The sequence below is a fragment of the Erpetoichthys calabaricus genome, chromosome 8 (genome assembly GCF_900747795.2).
Source record: "Erpetoichthys calabaricus chromosome 8, fErpCal1.3, whole genome shotgun sequence".
NCBI lineage: Eukaryota > Metazoa > Chordata > Cladistia > Polypteriformes > Polypteridae > Erpetoichthys > Erpetoichthys calabaricus.
The window spans coordinates 150,859,169-150,875,350 of NC_041401.2; the positions used below are offsets into that span (position 1 = coordinate 150,859,169).

General features: G+C 36.2%; 2 protein-coding genes across 4 annotated transcripts in view; both read right to left on the reverse strand.

Annotated features, from left to right (window-relative positions):
- Window positions 1–16,182, reverse strand: part of LOC114656170 (anterior gradient protein 3-like) — a 270,125-nt gene that overhangs the window by 95,886 nt on the left and 158,057 nt on the right. The gene's annotated exons all lie outside the window — the stretch shown is intronic.
- LOC114643119 (tumor necrosis factor receptor superfamily member 14-like) overlaps window positions 928–16,182 on the reverse strand; it is a 203,729-nt gene continuing 188,474 nt past the window's right edge. For all 3 annotated transcript variants that reach the window (XM_051930532.1, XM_051930533.1, XM_051930534.1), the window contains 3 exons: window positions 13,474–13,640; window positions 1,906–1,959; window positions 928–1,774 (listed from right to left, as the gene is read on the reverse strand). In XM_051930532.1, the coding sequence (XP_051786492.1) occupies window positions 1,722–1,774; window positions 1,906–1,959; window positions 13,474–13,640 (274 nt within the window). In that variant the 3' untranslated portion in view covers window positions 928–1,721. The remainder of the gene's footprint in view (window positions 1,775–1,905; window positions 1,960–13,473; window positions 13,641–16,182) is intronic.

The window sequence follows — 16,182 nt, forward strand, 5'->3', positions numbered from 1 at the left end:
AGTGACTTAAAATGGGCTCTGACTTCAGCACCTGTTTTGAAAGCATCTAACTTTGCCCTTCCTTTCACTCTCCAGACAGACACTTCGGACACAGGCCTAGGAGCAGTGCTGAGCCAAAGCGTCGATGGTGCTGAACACCCCGTCATGTTCCTGAGGTGGAAACTGCTGGATCGGGAGACCAGGTATGCGGCGGTGGAAAGAGAGGCTCTGGCGATCAAATGGGCGATTACACAATTGAGGTACTACCTTCTGGGATGGGAGTTTACACTTGTTATGGATCATGCCCCTCTACAGTGGATGGCTCTACACAAGGAGTCCAACCCTCCACACCAATGCTGATGCTCTCTTTCGCATTCACGACTTCTCGGTGCTGGTGGGGGGGGGGGGGGGGGTGCTGTCACACACGCGTGTTTAGGGGATAACCAAAGGGCCTGAATAAATGCAGTTCCACGCCGGACCAGGGGGTGGCGAAGTGCGCTAATTCTCTCTCTTAATTCCTTGCAGACCATTCTCGGGAAATCCCACCCTGTTTTGGGGTAGCCAATGACGTCACTTCTGGTTTCCAGTCCTGATGACATCACTTCCCCTGTGAGGGTTTAAAAGCTGCCATCTTAAAGAAGATACTCAGTTCTGTTTTGGACTCAGTTTTATGAAGATGTCTTTATCTTTTGACAGATTTTGCAGCTGGGAAATATTATACAGGTGGCTGCTCCAAACCTTCCCAATGTTTCTTGGCTATTTTTGTGACAATATATATATATATATATATATATATATATATATATATACACATATACACACAGGCAGGGGTTGTGTTTTTGTATAATATTATTATCTACTACTGCTATGTATAATATTGTGATGTTAAAATATTGAATATTTTACTGTTGTATTTACTTTTTGTAGGATATTGCATGTAACACCAAGAGAATTTTTCTAGCAGCTACACTGCCTGGCAATAAAGATCAAAGTTCAAGTTCAAAATTACCTCATGTGCAGATGAAACAAATACTAGATTGACTTAATAAGCAGCTGGAGAAACCCTGAAAATCTTTTAACTTGTACCTTGTATGAAATATTGTCAAAAAGAAAAATAAATCCAATGTGATTCCTCAGATTCACAGATTTTTCAGTATTTTTGAATTGATGTCCGAGTGTGTACATGCATGTGCTCTCTGTGATAAACTGGTGTTTTGTTCAGATTAAATTCTTACCTTGCAGCTACTGCTGCTGGGAAAGGCAACATAGACTCTGAATTAGATTAAGCTGTTTTCAGACTGCTATGTTGCTTAAAGATGCTTAAAGGTCAGGTGACTGTGTGCAGTACAAGTGGTGAGAAGAAACTCTTTTGATAGCTTGTGAGCAAGTTATGAAACTGAATAATTATTTTTAAATAAATTTTCAAATGAGAAGTGAAATTATAACAAGCAGGAAGACTGAAGAAAAATAAGAAGAATGGAGACATTAAGTTACAACATTTAAAAAGACAAAAAAAATGTAAATGGCTATATATTGAGGTGAACTTTTTTACTGCATTTCTGAACTAAACTCTGAAAACAATGGAATACCAGTTATAAACAGTGAAACAGAAGAGTAGCGAAAGTATAAAACACTTAATTAGCATCTTGAAATAAAATACCAAGTTAAATTCCACTCATGACACTGAATGAATGTTTAGCGTCATGACAGAATTAATATTTTTCATATTCACCTTTTGATGTTCATCCATTATTTAGTAGTTCACCTTGTTCAATATCTGAAGACTCATGCATTGCTTAAACACAGAAACAGAAACAAAATACATATAATTTTAAAAGCAGATAGATTCAGGGCTCTTGGATTCTCACAATTGTCACTAGAGATAACGAGGAAGTAAATGTCGTAATGATTAATCATAAAACTTACCTACTCTTGCTTGGTTTGTTTCTTGCTCAGGTTTATGGAGTAAATTATGTAAACCTTCAAAAAAAAAATTAAAATGAGTCAAGTGTATCTTTTATGATAAGAAACAGTAAAAAGCATAAAAAATAAGGCATATGAAGATGTTATTGTCCAAACTCACAAGAATGAGCTAAGCAGGTTACAATTCAAAACTGAATCTTTAGATTAAATAGAATATCATGAAACTAGACAATAAGGACACCTGAGTAAAGAGCCTGCAATCGGAAAACCTGAACCTTTTGACTTTATTTAAATAGAGTCACCTTAAACTTTTAAGCTCAGGTCTCTAAATCCCATTTTAAACACACTCTTGTGTATATTTTTCAACATCTGCTATAGATTGATATTAAATTCTGTATCTTGTACATTTTATCTTTTAGGTCAGGGGTAGGCAACGTCGGTCCTGGAGTGCCACAGTATGTGCAGGTTTTTGTTCCAACCCAGTTCCTTAACGAGAACTCAATTATTGCTGATTAAGCACATATTGCTTAAGTGACATTTTAATGCTTCATTTTAGTGGTCTCGCTTGTTAAGGTTCTCCAACCTTAATTGCTTATTTCAATCTTAAACTGCTGCATTCAGTGTTTTAATTGCTCCTTATTAGCAATAAGATGTAAAACAGGGGTAGGCAATGTCGGTCCTGGTGAGCCGCAGTGGCTACAGGTTTTCATTCAACCCAATTGCTTAATTAGAAACCAATCATTGCCAATCTCAGACCTTATTTAATTTTATGGCTTGTTAGTTTGTGCAATGTAAGGCTTTTATATCGTAGATTTTTTTCCTTTCCAAGGATATCATCCAAATGATTTGAAGCCTAAAACAGATCATTTTCAGTCTGTCACATTTTTTCTATTAAGTGTTTTATTAAATCAAACCGTGCATGATGAACACACACAGATGTAATTGGAAAAAAGCTAGCTGGAGAACTGCTGGCTGCTTTGTCTTTTACATCTTATTGCTAATAAGGAGTTCTTGTCACTTAAGCAATATGTGCTTCATCAGCAATAATTGAGTTCTCGTTAAGGAACTGGGCTGGAACAAAAACCTGCACATACTGTGGCACTCCAGGACCGACGTTGCCTACCCCTGTTTTAGGTCATTCTTTTAGAACCTTTAAAAATGGATTACAAATTCATTTTGTAATTTATTAGACCTGGGGTAATTAAGATCCAAATGCACAAAAAGCCCGAGAAAGGTAAACACTTACTGATTATTCTTCTAATCATTGCTAATTTGACATGAACTTAGTCCTTTAAGTTTGGCATGCATGCTAAGCAAAAAAAAAGAAGAGCAGAGCAAGATAGAGAGAGAGAGAGCAAGGGGAGCAATGATGAGAACAACAAAAGATAGAAGAACCCAAAGAAATTGGCAAAACCTCTGTAGATTGAACAACAATCTGAAGCAACTCTATGCCTAGATTTGAAAAGACTCACAATACCTTTATTTTATACATAAGTATTTTTTTAATAAGACTCTTTTTCAAATACATTTCCTACCATTTTAAATTTCTTTTCAAATATATTTCCTATTTTTGTTACCATTGGTTTTACTGCATTTTTACTAATTTTGCTTTAAAATAATATTGATTTTATAATGTTTGAACAGTCCAAGGTCTATTATTCAGAGCACCTGGTGTGGGTTAGTGTCATATTCCCACAGGGAATAGCAGCTGAGAAGAGACGTCTTCAAAAGAAAGCAGCAAGGTTAGCGGGCACCTGCTTTGGTGATTGGCATGGGTATTGCTTAGTTCTGAAGACAACTGCTTGGTCTGCTTGTGCAGAGCTAGCAAGTCTCTTTGCTTGAGGCAGCTGCCAACATGCAGGTAAGGCTGCACTACAAAGCAGATACCTAACACTCACATAAAAATATAATTAACAGTAACTACACTCTAGGTGAACCAAAATAATGAACATAGGAATCTCTAAGATAATATATTCAAGATAAAGTGGTAAAACTACCTGCATGCGTGATTGCCATAATGTGACAGGGGGTGGCAGCTGAGGGGGAACGCCTCCAATAATAAAAGCAGCAGTTACCTACTTTGGTGATTGGCACAGGTGTAGTTTAACTGTTTGGTCTGCTTATACTGATCTAGTAAGTCTCTTTGCTTAAAGCAGCTGTCCATGTGCAGATAAGGCTGTACATGTGGGGTGCTATAAAGCAGCTATATTAAGGTAAAATTCCAGGAACATACAGTGTATCCGGAAAGTATTTACAGCGCGTCACTTTTTCCACATTTTGTTATGTTACAGCCTTATTCCAAAATGGATTAAATTCATTTTTTTCCTCAGAATTCTACACACAACACCACATAATGACAACGTGAAAAAAGTTTACTTGAGATTTTTGCAAATTTATTAAAAATAAAAAAAATTGAGAAAGCACATGTACATAAGTATTCACAGCCTTTGCCATGAAGCTCGAAACTGAGCTCAGGTGCATCCTGTTTCCCCTGATCATCCTTGAGATGTTTCTGCAGCTTAATTGGAGTCCACCTGTGGTAAATTCAGTTGGTTGGACATGATTTGGAAAGGCACACACCTGTCTATATAAGGTCCCACAGTTGACAGTTCATGTCAGAGCACAAACCAAGCATGAAGTCAAAGGAATTGTCTGTAGACCTCCGAGACAGGATTGTCTCGAGGCACAAATCTGGGGAAGGTTACAGAAAAATTTCTGCTGCTTTGAAGGTCCCAATGAGCACAGTGGCCTCCATCATCCATAAGTGGAAGAAGTTCGAAACCACCAGGACTCTTCCTAGAGCTGGCCAGCCATCTAAACTGAGCGATCGGGGGAGAAGGACCTTAGTCAGGGAGGTGACCAAGAACCCGATGGTCACTCTGTCAGAGCTCCAGAGGTCCTCTGTGGAGAGAGGAGAACCTTCCAGAAGGACAACCACCTTCTCAGCAATCCACCAATCAGGCCTGTATGGTAGAGTGGCCAGACGGAAGCCACTTCTTAGTAAAAGGCACATGGCAGCCTGCCTGGAGTTTGCCAAAAGGCACCTGAAGGACTCTCAGACCATGAGAAAGAAAATTCTCTGGTCTGATGAGACAAAGATTGAACTCTTTGGTGTGAATGCTAGGCGTCACGTTTGGAGGAAACCTGGCACCATCCCTACAGTGAAGCATGGTGGTGGCAGCATCATGCTGTGGGGATGTTTTTCAGCGGCAGGAACTGGGAGACTAGTCAGGATAAAGGGAAAGATGACTGCAGCAATGTACAGAGACATCCTGGATGAAAACCTGCTCCAGAGCACTCTTGACCTCAGACTGGGGTGACGGTTCATCTTTCAGCAGGACAACAACACTAAGCACACAGCCAAGATATCAAAGGATTGGCTTCAGAACAACTCTGTGAATGTCCTTGAGTGGCCCAGCCAGAGCCCAGACTTGAATCCGATTGAACATCTCTGGAGAGATCTTAAAATGGCTGTGCACCGACGCTTCCCATCCAACCTGATGGAGCTTGAGAGGTGCTGCAAAGAGGAATGGGCGAAACTGGCCAAGGATAGGTGTGCCAAGCTTGTGGCATCATATTCAAAAAGACTTCAGGCTGTAATTGCTGCCAAAGGTGCATCGACAAAGTATTGAGCAAAGGATGTGAATAATTATGTACATGTGATTTCTCAGTTTTTTTATTTTTAATAAATTTGCAAACACTCAAGTAAACTTTTTTCACGTTGTCATTATGGGGTGTTGTGTGTAGAATTCTGAGGAAAAAAATGAATTTAATCCATTTTGGAATAAGGCTGTAACATAACAAAATGTGGAAAAAGTGATGCGCTGTGAATACTTTCCGGATGCACTGTAGCTACATAAATGCAAATGTGAGACAGAAGTTGTTTATACTGCTTTTACTGACTCAAAAGATACAGTTTTAAGTTTGGTAAGCCACCACATTAATTAAGAGTGAGCTGGAGTGGGTTAGCTGCTGAATGTAGTTTTAGACAAATATGACCTTCATCTGGACTGTACAGTGATGGTCGATCTACTGAAAGGGACAAACAGCTATTCAGGCAGTCAGGAGAACACCACAGCAAAGTTCTCTTTTTAAACAGAGGGAACAGTGCCAAAGTAATAGAATAGCCTGAAGAATTTTACCTATTTCAATTTTTGTTCAATTAAATTCTCAATTAACTTTTTGTTTGAAAAGACAAAATTCCTCTGTTTAATTATAATCTGAGTTGTGTTTTGTTGACTTATTTAAAAAGTAAATAATTTTTTCTTGTCATTTCAAATCCCCTGGCATGTTCCAGGTACTAATAAGATTGAGCCAGTCTAATGGAAATGGAATCAATGTAATTATGTGACTGTTAAGTGTAAAATAAGGTGCTAGAGGCAATTTCATTAATCATAAACACAGACTGACAGCTTTTATAGAACTGCATTATATGTCCAATGATTTGTTTTTGTGAGTTATCTTGGATGAAGGCATCTGCTAAATTAAGAATAATGAAAACATAAAAATGTGCTTGATGTTTACAACTTTTGCTACATCACAAACTGGAAACTGAATATTTTCTTTAGAATCTCTAAGATTACATATTTATTACTGAAATAACCAAGTAAAATATAAGTTTCATGCATAAGAACTGTATTATTTTATTTACATATATTATTAGTTTGCATGTCAGCTACACTGATTTTATGTATTGTATGCAAATGCTATGCACTTTCAAATAAATAGTACTGGTTTGTATTTTATTGTATCCAGTATTGTTTTGCTTGCATGTAGCATTGGTTTTATGCATGCACCACACTGGTTTAACATATGTCTTATACTGGTTTTAGGTGGAATATTGGGTTTTGCATACATCTTGTACTTTTTTGTGTACTATTATTAGTTGTTCACATGACTTTGAACTACGACAGGCATGCAAACAAAGCCGTTTTTCTGGAATTCGCTTGTTGTGAGAATTTCCAAGGACTCCATGATAACATATTAACCCTATACTGGGGGTAATTATACTGTAATTTATTTATTTTTTTAGTTTAAAAAATATTAAGTCATTCAGTTCCACAATATATTACAATGTTTGTTTTTATTTGACGTGTAGAAGAAGAATGTTCTCCTCAGCACCATGTATTTTGTGTGTTTAGTAAATTAGAATTTTTATAATAACTATTTTGTAACTTGCCAGTGAGAGACGCTTTGGCTTATGAACTAACAAAAATATGTAATTCCAGGGTTCAGGAGAAATAGCGTCCACATGAATAAAATGTAAGCTATTTCTTGTTTTCCCTTTCTCAGAGTGAATGTTTCAGGGACAAGGTCACAAAGCTGCAGAAAGTACATGTAGTTTATGCAAAGGCGTCTCTCCTGTGCTTAGCTTCCAAAACACAGATAATGCTTAGCTCAACAGACATATTGTTTAACTTTACTGTTTTGATAAGGATGTTCTTTCTGTCTTATTAATCATGAGATGCTGAAGTATAAAAAACCCCTCCTGGCTTTTGATCAGGGTTCAATTGAGCTTTGCGGCAATAAGTTATACTCTTTTGAATCTCTACTTACTGTGACTCCAAATTAATAAACAGGAGAATTTAGAAATATTATCTGTCTGCTTTTCAGTGTGCCCTTTTCGTCCACAGACGAAATTAAAGTCAATATCCAAATAGCAAAAACTATAAGCAAGTCAATCTATTCTACTTAATAATATAAAACATTGATTTTGTTCAATCCCAATTAAATCTTTTTTTTTTATTTGTGAATATGTATTTTCAGTGTATCAGTAATCTTCTCACTAGATCTGGGAATACTAAACTATGACAATTAATGCACATATCATTATTTTGTGTAAATTCAGCATTGGGTTAATCCTTGTGTTTGTAGTAAGGCTAATATTTAATAACTGAGATTAGAATATTTAATGTTTAATATACTACTTGGTTATATATACAAACATGTGCATTAGAATTCTTTGATATTGATGGTCTTGATATTTTCTCCACAAAATATTAAACATGCATTCACAAGCAAAACACACTGAATGCTATTCAGTTATCAATTACTGATAAAAGGTCAATATAAATTAACAGAATGCCAGGGGTATTTTCTGATGTTTTGTATCCATTTCGATTGTCCTAGAAGTGGCTGGCCATAGTACACCTCTTTTAAGGGGCAAATTTGACTATCACAATTTTTTTATTTAGCTCTGTCCTTAGCCAGGAAGAGAAGGATCTGAATAAGGACCAATAATTTTGAATTACCGGTACTCCTGCCTCAGACCCCACCTATTGTGGTTCCATCCAGATACATCCCAGTCAACTTTCAAGACGGTACCAGTTAGCAGATACAGAAATTGAAGAATCACTTTTGCCTGCATCATTTGCTGTCACCATTTGTGCAAGAGCAAACTAAATGGAATTACCCCAATCCTTGATGTGTTCTCTCGTTTTCTTTTCACACTGCTTTTTCAATTTTGAGGAAATCAGCCTTTTTTCATTTGTGGAGCTAGGCAGTGCATTGCCCCTAACATGGAAATGAACTATGGCCAGTCAGAATTACAGCAACCAAAGTGTCCAGAGGAGATCTGGAATACAACTGCCATTGTGACAGCAATTTTTTGTTTTCTCTTTGACATTAGTTGGTAAATCCTGCCAGCTGGAGTTAGAGAGGTAGGCATAGCATACCGTGGGGCAGAATACATAGGTTGTTATCACAGTGTCACTCGGTCAAATCATCTTTATCATGACTTGTGGTTTAACAATGAGATTTTGTAAGCATGTTGTATAATGTGACTGTTTACTGTACAGTCATGAGTTAAAAAAATAAGCACAGTTTCCTGCATATGCAGCAGACCTTAAGGGCCACATGAATTAGCAAATAAGATGATACTTTAATTTGCAAAGTCTTATTTATAGATTAGGTTTTTTAAAAAGTCACTTTGTCAGACTTAAAACTCTAGTTTCAATAAGATGTTTGCTGCTGTATATTCAGAAAACATCAGCTAATTATTAGTATTAAATGAAATGTAAAAGTTAATAAACAGGCCAAAACAATTTAAACAAAAAATAGCGAACTAGCATGCATTACTTTTTCAGAACAACACATTTTAAAATCCAAATTATTAATCAAATGTGTTTTGTAGTATTTTTCAAGTCCAGTTCCTAAGTACAGTAAATTGCATCTTGAACACTCTTATAACTGAAGACTATGTCTCAGTTGCCTCTATACTATTCAAATGTGTCCCGTAAGTGCTTTCACTGCTGTGCTAACTTACAGCCTATTGTGCTGAATAATCCAATGAGTGCTTCAAATTTAATATATGCTAATTTGTTTTGTTTTGTTCATTTTTTGACCATTATAGTCTACCCCCTGGTTTTGAAACCTGACATTTACAATCATTAGCCATCTTACTATAGTTTCAAATTCCCTCACTAATCAGCCCTGCTAACCTAAAAACACTAAAATCTTAAAATATAGAAACTCACAACTGACAGGTCACATCATCCAACTATCATCCATCCATCCATCCATTTTCCAACCCGCTATATTCCTAACTACAGGGTCACGGGGGTCTGCTGGAGCCAGTCCCAGCCAACACAGGGCACAAGGCAGGAACCAATCCCGGGCAGGGTGCCAACCCACCGCAGGACACACACAAACACACCCACACACCAAGCACACACTAGGGCCAATTTAGAGTCGCCAATTCACCTAACCTGCATGTCTTTGGACTGTGGGAGGAAACCGGAGCGCCCGGAGGAAACCCACGCAGACACGGAGAGAACATGCAAACTCCACGCAGGGAGGACCCGGGAAGCGAACCCAGGTCCCCAGATCTCCCAACTGCGAGGCAGCAGCGCTACCCACTGCGCCACCGTGCCGCCCTTCCAACTATCATAGTGTGCATTAAACATGAATTTGTAAATTAAGTCAGAAAGTTTAGAATGGCCAGATCAAAGAGTGAAAATTACCAGACTAAGAACATTTTTTTAGCTTGTTGAAGATGATGGATGGAGGATTCAATGAAGCAAATTGTTTCTTCCATGCACTGAAGCTGTTTGATCACAAATATTTATTTTTCAAAATAAAGTTCTATAAATTTAGTGGTAAAAGTGGAATATACCAAATGTTTTGCAGATAAAGATTTTTGCTGAACTCTTATAGAAACAGGTTGCTGGATGACATAAACATGAGCAAGCAGTATCAGGCACTGAGAACAGGCTAATTGTTTTGGAATCCCTGTGCTATGCCTGATTCTCCAAACAAAGTACTGCAGCTATTTATTTTCTAAAGCACCAGTCTCAAGAATACTGCACTATAATGGCAATACCTATTCACTACTTTACACTAATCTGAACACCATATGTAATAAGGTTTCAGCTAATGGTGTTTAATTGGAGGACCAAAATGAAGAAACTCATTGTAGACTTTGCATCCTACCTGTCTGAAGATCATGTTAGAGAGTATAACACATTTCTTCATTACATGTAAGATGTAATTGTTTCTCTGAAATATGTTTCCCTTCAACATGCAGGCGCATGTGGATACTGAGGCCAGCATGCAGAAAAATACAGATACAATACCTTATTTATTCTTGTTAATTACATGGTGATTCTTCAAGATAGTGGTTCAAGTGATCTATTTTTCTCAATTTGTTCATAGTACTTCATGATGGAGCTGTGTACCATAAACTGTTATACATCAAGCATACCATTACACTGAAGGCTGAGTGTCCACTCTGTTTACACAACATACTATAAATGATTGTAAAATTTTGTGTGTAAATTATATTTACTTCAGTTATTTTATTTTTCATACAGTCAAAGAAGACTAACCTATCTCCTCCCGGGTCTGACTTTCTTGATGATATCAGGTACATGATTAGCATTGAAGTGCTTAAATGATACCTGAGCTCACTTCCATTGTGGGTGCAAAAAAAACAATTTTATTCTAAATCATCTTCTTTAAAACTGTTTGACAGTCCAGAAGGAGAATAGCATTACTGCTTTCCATTTACTTTGTCTATTAATCCATGTGTATATTATTACCTACAGTTCCTATAAAAAGTATTCACCCCTTTCTACATTTCATTGTTATACAAAATTGAATAAAAGTAGATTTAATTTGAGTTTTTTGACACTGATCAACAAATAAGACTTTAATGCCAAAATGAAAACATAACTCTGCAAAGTGATCTAAGTTAATTACAAATATGAATACAAAATAGTTAATCGTTTAAATATAAAAACTCTTTAATATGACATACTGTACCTAAATCATCACTGGTGTAGCCAATTGATTTTAAAATTCACATAATTAAGAAGATCACCCTTCTATAGTCATAGAGTTTCAGTTGATTGTATAATGAATGTATATGTATCTGGAAGGTTCAGCTTGTGCCGAGTCAGTATAACAGCCTAACCTATACAATGAAGGCAAAAGAACACTCAAAGCAACTCCATGAAAAGGTGACTGAGGGGATGAAAACAAGAAAATACCTAAGTCACTGAATGTCCCTTGGAATGCAGTTAAATCAGTCATTAGGAAATGGAAAGACAATGGCACAGCGGTAAATCTGCCTACAGTAGGCTGCCACAAAAGTTGAGTGATTGTTCAACAACACATCACGTCTTCTGTGATGTGCAGGTGGATTAGCTCTTTCAAAAATCTAAGGCTTTTATTTAAAATACAATGCAATATAAACAGTTAACTTCGGATTTATTGTTATTTGTACAAACTACAATGAAACTCTTATATGCTCTTTTCACTACGCTGCCACTCTACATGAATCTTGCTCTGTCGGCAAAGTAAAATAACAAAACCCAGAATGTAATAGGCAAAAAGTCAACATTGTTTAGCAAAAAATAATCATAGGATGTGAGCGTGCATCTGTCTGTTATTACAAGACATGGCAGAATATAACTGCTGAAGAAATAGAATTTCTGAAGCAAAAGTAGGATTGTAAGCAAAATATAGCTTGGTGCTGGCAATAATTGTGAAGAAATAACTTTGACTTCAAAAATACTGAACGTATTTTATAATGCCTCCAACTGACATTGTGCTGAACACTGTAGACCGTTCTACAGTGTGTCTTATACTTTTTATAATTTCCTGGTGTTCTTACTTTAGCAGTTCAACAAATATGTCCTTAAAATTTATTAAACTACTTTTAAAAGGTGTTAAGAGAATGAGTTTGTCCTTGCAAGGCACGTTAATCTTTATACAAACTCTTTGCATGTCTGTTACAGATTAACTGTAGATTCAATATATACCATAACAGCAAACAAACTGATAATCTATCAAATTTAATAATCTCCCAGGAGAAATGGTCTTTCTGTGATTTTAAACTTGCACTGCGGTCCCCTGGCCTTAAAAGTTTGTCTGTATTATTCCCCCTCCCCTCTCTCCCTTTCTTATGTGTCTTTGTTGTCAATCATCTCAGTTTTAGTGTTTTATAAGGTTGTTGTTGTGGGGAATATTAATTATATTTCAATATCATAGAATGGGAAGTGCCCTGTGATGTGTTACAAGCACTGTTTATAGGCTCAGATTGAATTCTACCACAATAAATATACACCAAATAGAGAGCAGCTTCTTACTTGGACAAATTTGGCTAATACTACTACACAATCAAATGTCCATGACCCGATCCATAGTTTAAAAAACATTGAATCAGAGGCATTATTTTATTCAAACATAGATATCATTAGTAAAAGGAACTGCTACATCCTAATCATTTTAAATAATGACTATTTTTGTCTTTTATCAATTAGACACAATCTGATCTTAACAAGTACTATCTTCTCTAGTATAAATGCATGAAGTCACTAATACCTAAAATCAGGTTGAGGGTTATCCTTCTCCTTAATCCTTAGATCCTGGTAAAATTACTCTTTTTAGAAAGCACAACAATGCACAACACATATCAGATACAGTATGTGCTGGTTCATATTAAATGCTAATGTATAGTCAATTTATGAATCATAAAGCACTGGGACATCACATAATCTACATTTTAATTATACAATACATACAGTCAGTTTTAAAATTTTTTGATCAAAATCAGTAATTGCTTGCTCCTTTAATTCAATACTGGAGATTCATGCTTATAGCACCTCTGTTGGGAGATACTTGTCAGCAATCTGTATTCTGCCTGTTTTTCCAGAGTAAACAAAACAAATACACAGACTCTTTATAATTTAAACTATGAGGCAGTTAATGCAACACGGCAACATGCAAAACAAAGAAATTAAGTTAGGAACATAGACACGTTATACAACTCTATTCAGCTTGTCTTGGACCCTTAGTCTGGCAGAGGTTTGAAAAATAAGCCCAGCTTTCAAAATAATACAATCAAAAACATGCAAGATTTTTTTTCTATTCTAAGTTAGAAGTCTGCCTCTTGGAAGTGCTACCCCAGAATAGTACAGTATATTCAAACACAAAAAGCTTCCTTGAAAATGGAAATATTACAAAATATCATAGCCCTATAAATATGTTTCACTTTCAATTTAAATGCATAATCACTACAGCGATTTTAACCTGAAGCCTAAATATAATCCTGTTTTTAAAAATAATTACCTTCTTGTAATTTCTCCTTTTTCAAAATAATGAAAACTCCAATAATCAGTATAATTGCAACAACAATCACTCCAGCCACAATGGCTGCTGTATTAGAGTGTTCTGTGCACTCAGCATCCATTGCACGTGTTCCAGGATTTTTTTCTTTTAATCCTAGGGATTTACAGCTGAAAACAAAACAAAACAATTATATTACTTCTTGACTGTAAATCTCTATCTCTATCATCCTTTTAGACCTGTGAAAATACCAGTCTGTTAGCAAGAGTACATCAAGAGAAAAGCATTCATTCATTCCTAAAATGTTCTATGTATTGCAATGTTCAGAAAAGTATTCTGACTCATAAAAGTATCAGTACTGTATTCCTGCATATATTTGACTAAAAATGTTATCTGTATATAAATCATAATTATATATTTAGAGAATATGATTGACACATAAAATATTGAAACTGTTTCAACATTCACTTAGATTTAGTAACAAGTGGCACATCAGTAATAATTTTGACCAAACATTTCTTATATACATTATATCAACAGCTATCATATTTTTTAATCCAGTACTGTAAACTTCATTAACTAATCATTTTTAATTCATTAGTGCTTTGTGGAATATGGGACATGGGGCAATGACCTTTGTTTAAAACTGTAATTATTTCAAAGAATGTTTCCAAATTATTTCCCAGTGCCCCAGTGCAGTCCCCAGGGACACTGTGCTGTAAAAATGGTGCTGTCTTTCGGATGAGACATATAACCGAGGTCCAGACTCGCTGTAGCCATAAAAGATCCCTGGGCATCGTTCTTAAAAAGTACAATGTTCCTCAATTTCCAGGCTAAAGTGTCCACAACAGCCTCGTCATTCTGGACCCCCAATCATCCCCTGTCCCTAACTGGATAACTATCTCTCACCACTTCACTACCTAATAGCTACTATGTGGTAAATGTACTGATGCAAAAATGGCTGCCTTCGCATTATTTAATGAAAATTCATTTGCATTTATGCTTTTGTTGTTTAGTACTTGATGCTGATATTAAGATATCTTTTAATACTGTCCATCGGTAGTTGTATTCAGCGGTGGAGGAAGCACTCAAACTATTTACTTAACTAAAAGAACAAATAAGCAAAGATGTACTCTAATAAAAGTAGAAGTACCCCATTGACCTTTTTGCTTAAGTAAGAAAGTACTTGCTTGAAAATATAAATAAAGTATTAAAGTAAAAGTACTTGTCAAATGTACTCCCTAATTCAACAGTATACTATGGCAATAAGTGTGCCCACAAAATTTATAATGTGTTAAATAAAAAAATAATACAGGTTGTGCCTTTTCAATTAACAATCATGCCAATTATGCTACTCACAAAGCCAGATTAACACCTCTAAGGTCCTAAGAGTGTCAAAACTCAAGAGGTGCCTCCCCAAATCCTAATCCCCTCACTACCACCATTAGGAACACCACATACTGTATTTCAATAATAAATAAGGTACAAGCACTGAAGTAGAAAAAAATCCAAAATTTTATACTAGGTCAATCTGACCCTCTTTTTTTGTTCATTACAGGGTTGGCACACAAATAAATTTAGCAGGTGGGGCACTGAATTTTCAAAGGGGCAGATAAATGATTACACTAAAAAAAAACCACAGTATTTTTGATTCCCAGTAAATATGCTTAACACTAGAATTACCAGAGTCTACGAAAAAACTCGTAGATCTGGCCCACCTTAAAACAGTTCTCAGCTCTATTTTGTCTTCTAAATGTGCCAATTAACACGAGCAGCAAGCAGCCGGCTATTCCAACCCCCACTGCCGCAGAATGTTCACTAAGTTTTCCCAGCTCATGCCTTGTTTGATTATCTGGGAATGACTAAAGTGCTGGAGTTTTAGAGTGGAAATAATAGATTGCTATTTGGAACACACACATTTCATGTGTGTTCCGTTTCTACAGTAATCTGTGTAAACACATTTTTAAAACAGAAACGTTTTTCATATTTTAGTAGTAAATGACAAAATGCAGCCATAAACTATATAATGCATGAAGCCTGAAGTCCAAAGATCAAGTAAACACTTTCACAAAAGGTTCAAGGAATAGACAACAGCTTCATTGGCATAGCGGTAAGATTTGCTGACTTGTAATCAAGAGTCCCTGGTTCGATCCCCACTCACTCCTATATTTGCCGTTTTCAGTAGTGAGCTCCTCTTTTTGTTAATATTATACAGTACACACATACATTTGGTTTGCATCTGTAATACACGGTGTGCATTTATAGGAGTTGTAAAAGTTACAATTTTTTTTAACTTTTATTCTCTGTAAATCATGATCACGATACATACTACCGCCACCCAGCCCCACACACACAGGGATCTGACGCTGTTATTTTTCATTTGAAACGGAATAACTGGAGATGTGAGTGGTGTTTTGAGACAATGGAATTGGACATTCTCTCATCTGGAGGGATAAAAGCTGACACAAAAACGCTGGCGAATCTGCCTTCTTCGTATCTCACCGTCACTTGATTTTTTTTCATTCAGTTTTATTGAGTGTTCCTGCTCATGCTGAATTAGTGTGCACCTTATGGTGTATGATATCAAAAAAACAAAAAAACACAGACGTAGGTATATATGATATTTGGAATTATTTGTTTTATGACCTGTATAGTACATTTCGGAAAACTTTCTGGTACGGATGCAACATTATTCATATTATTCATATTCAT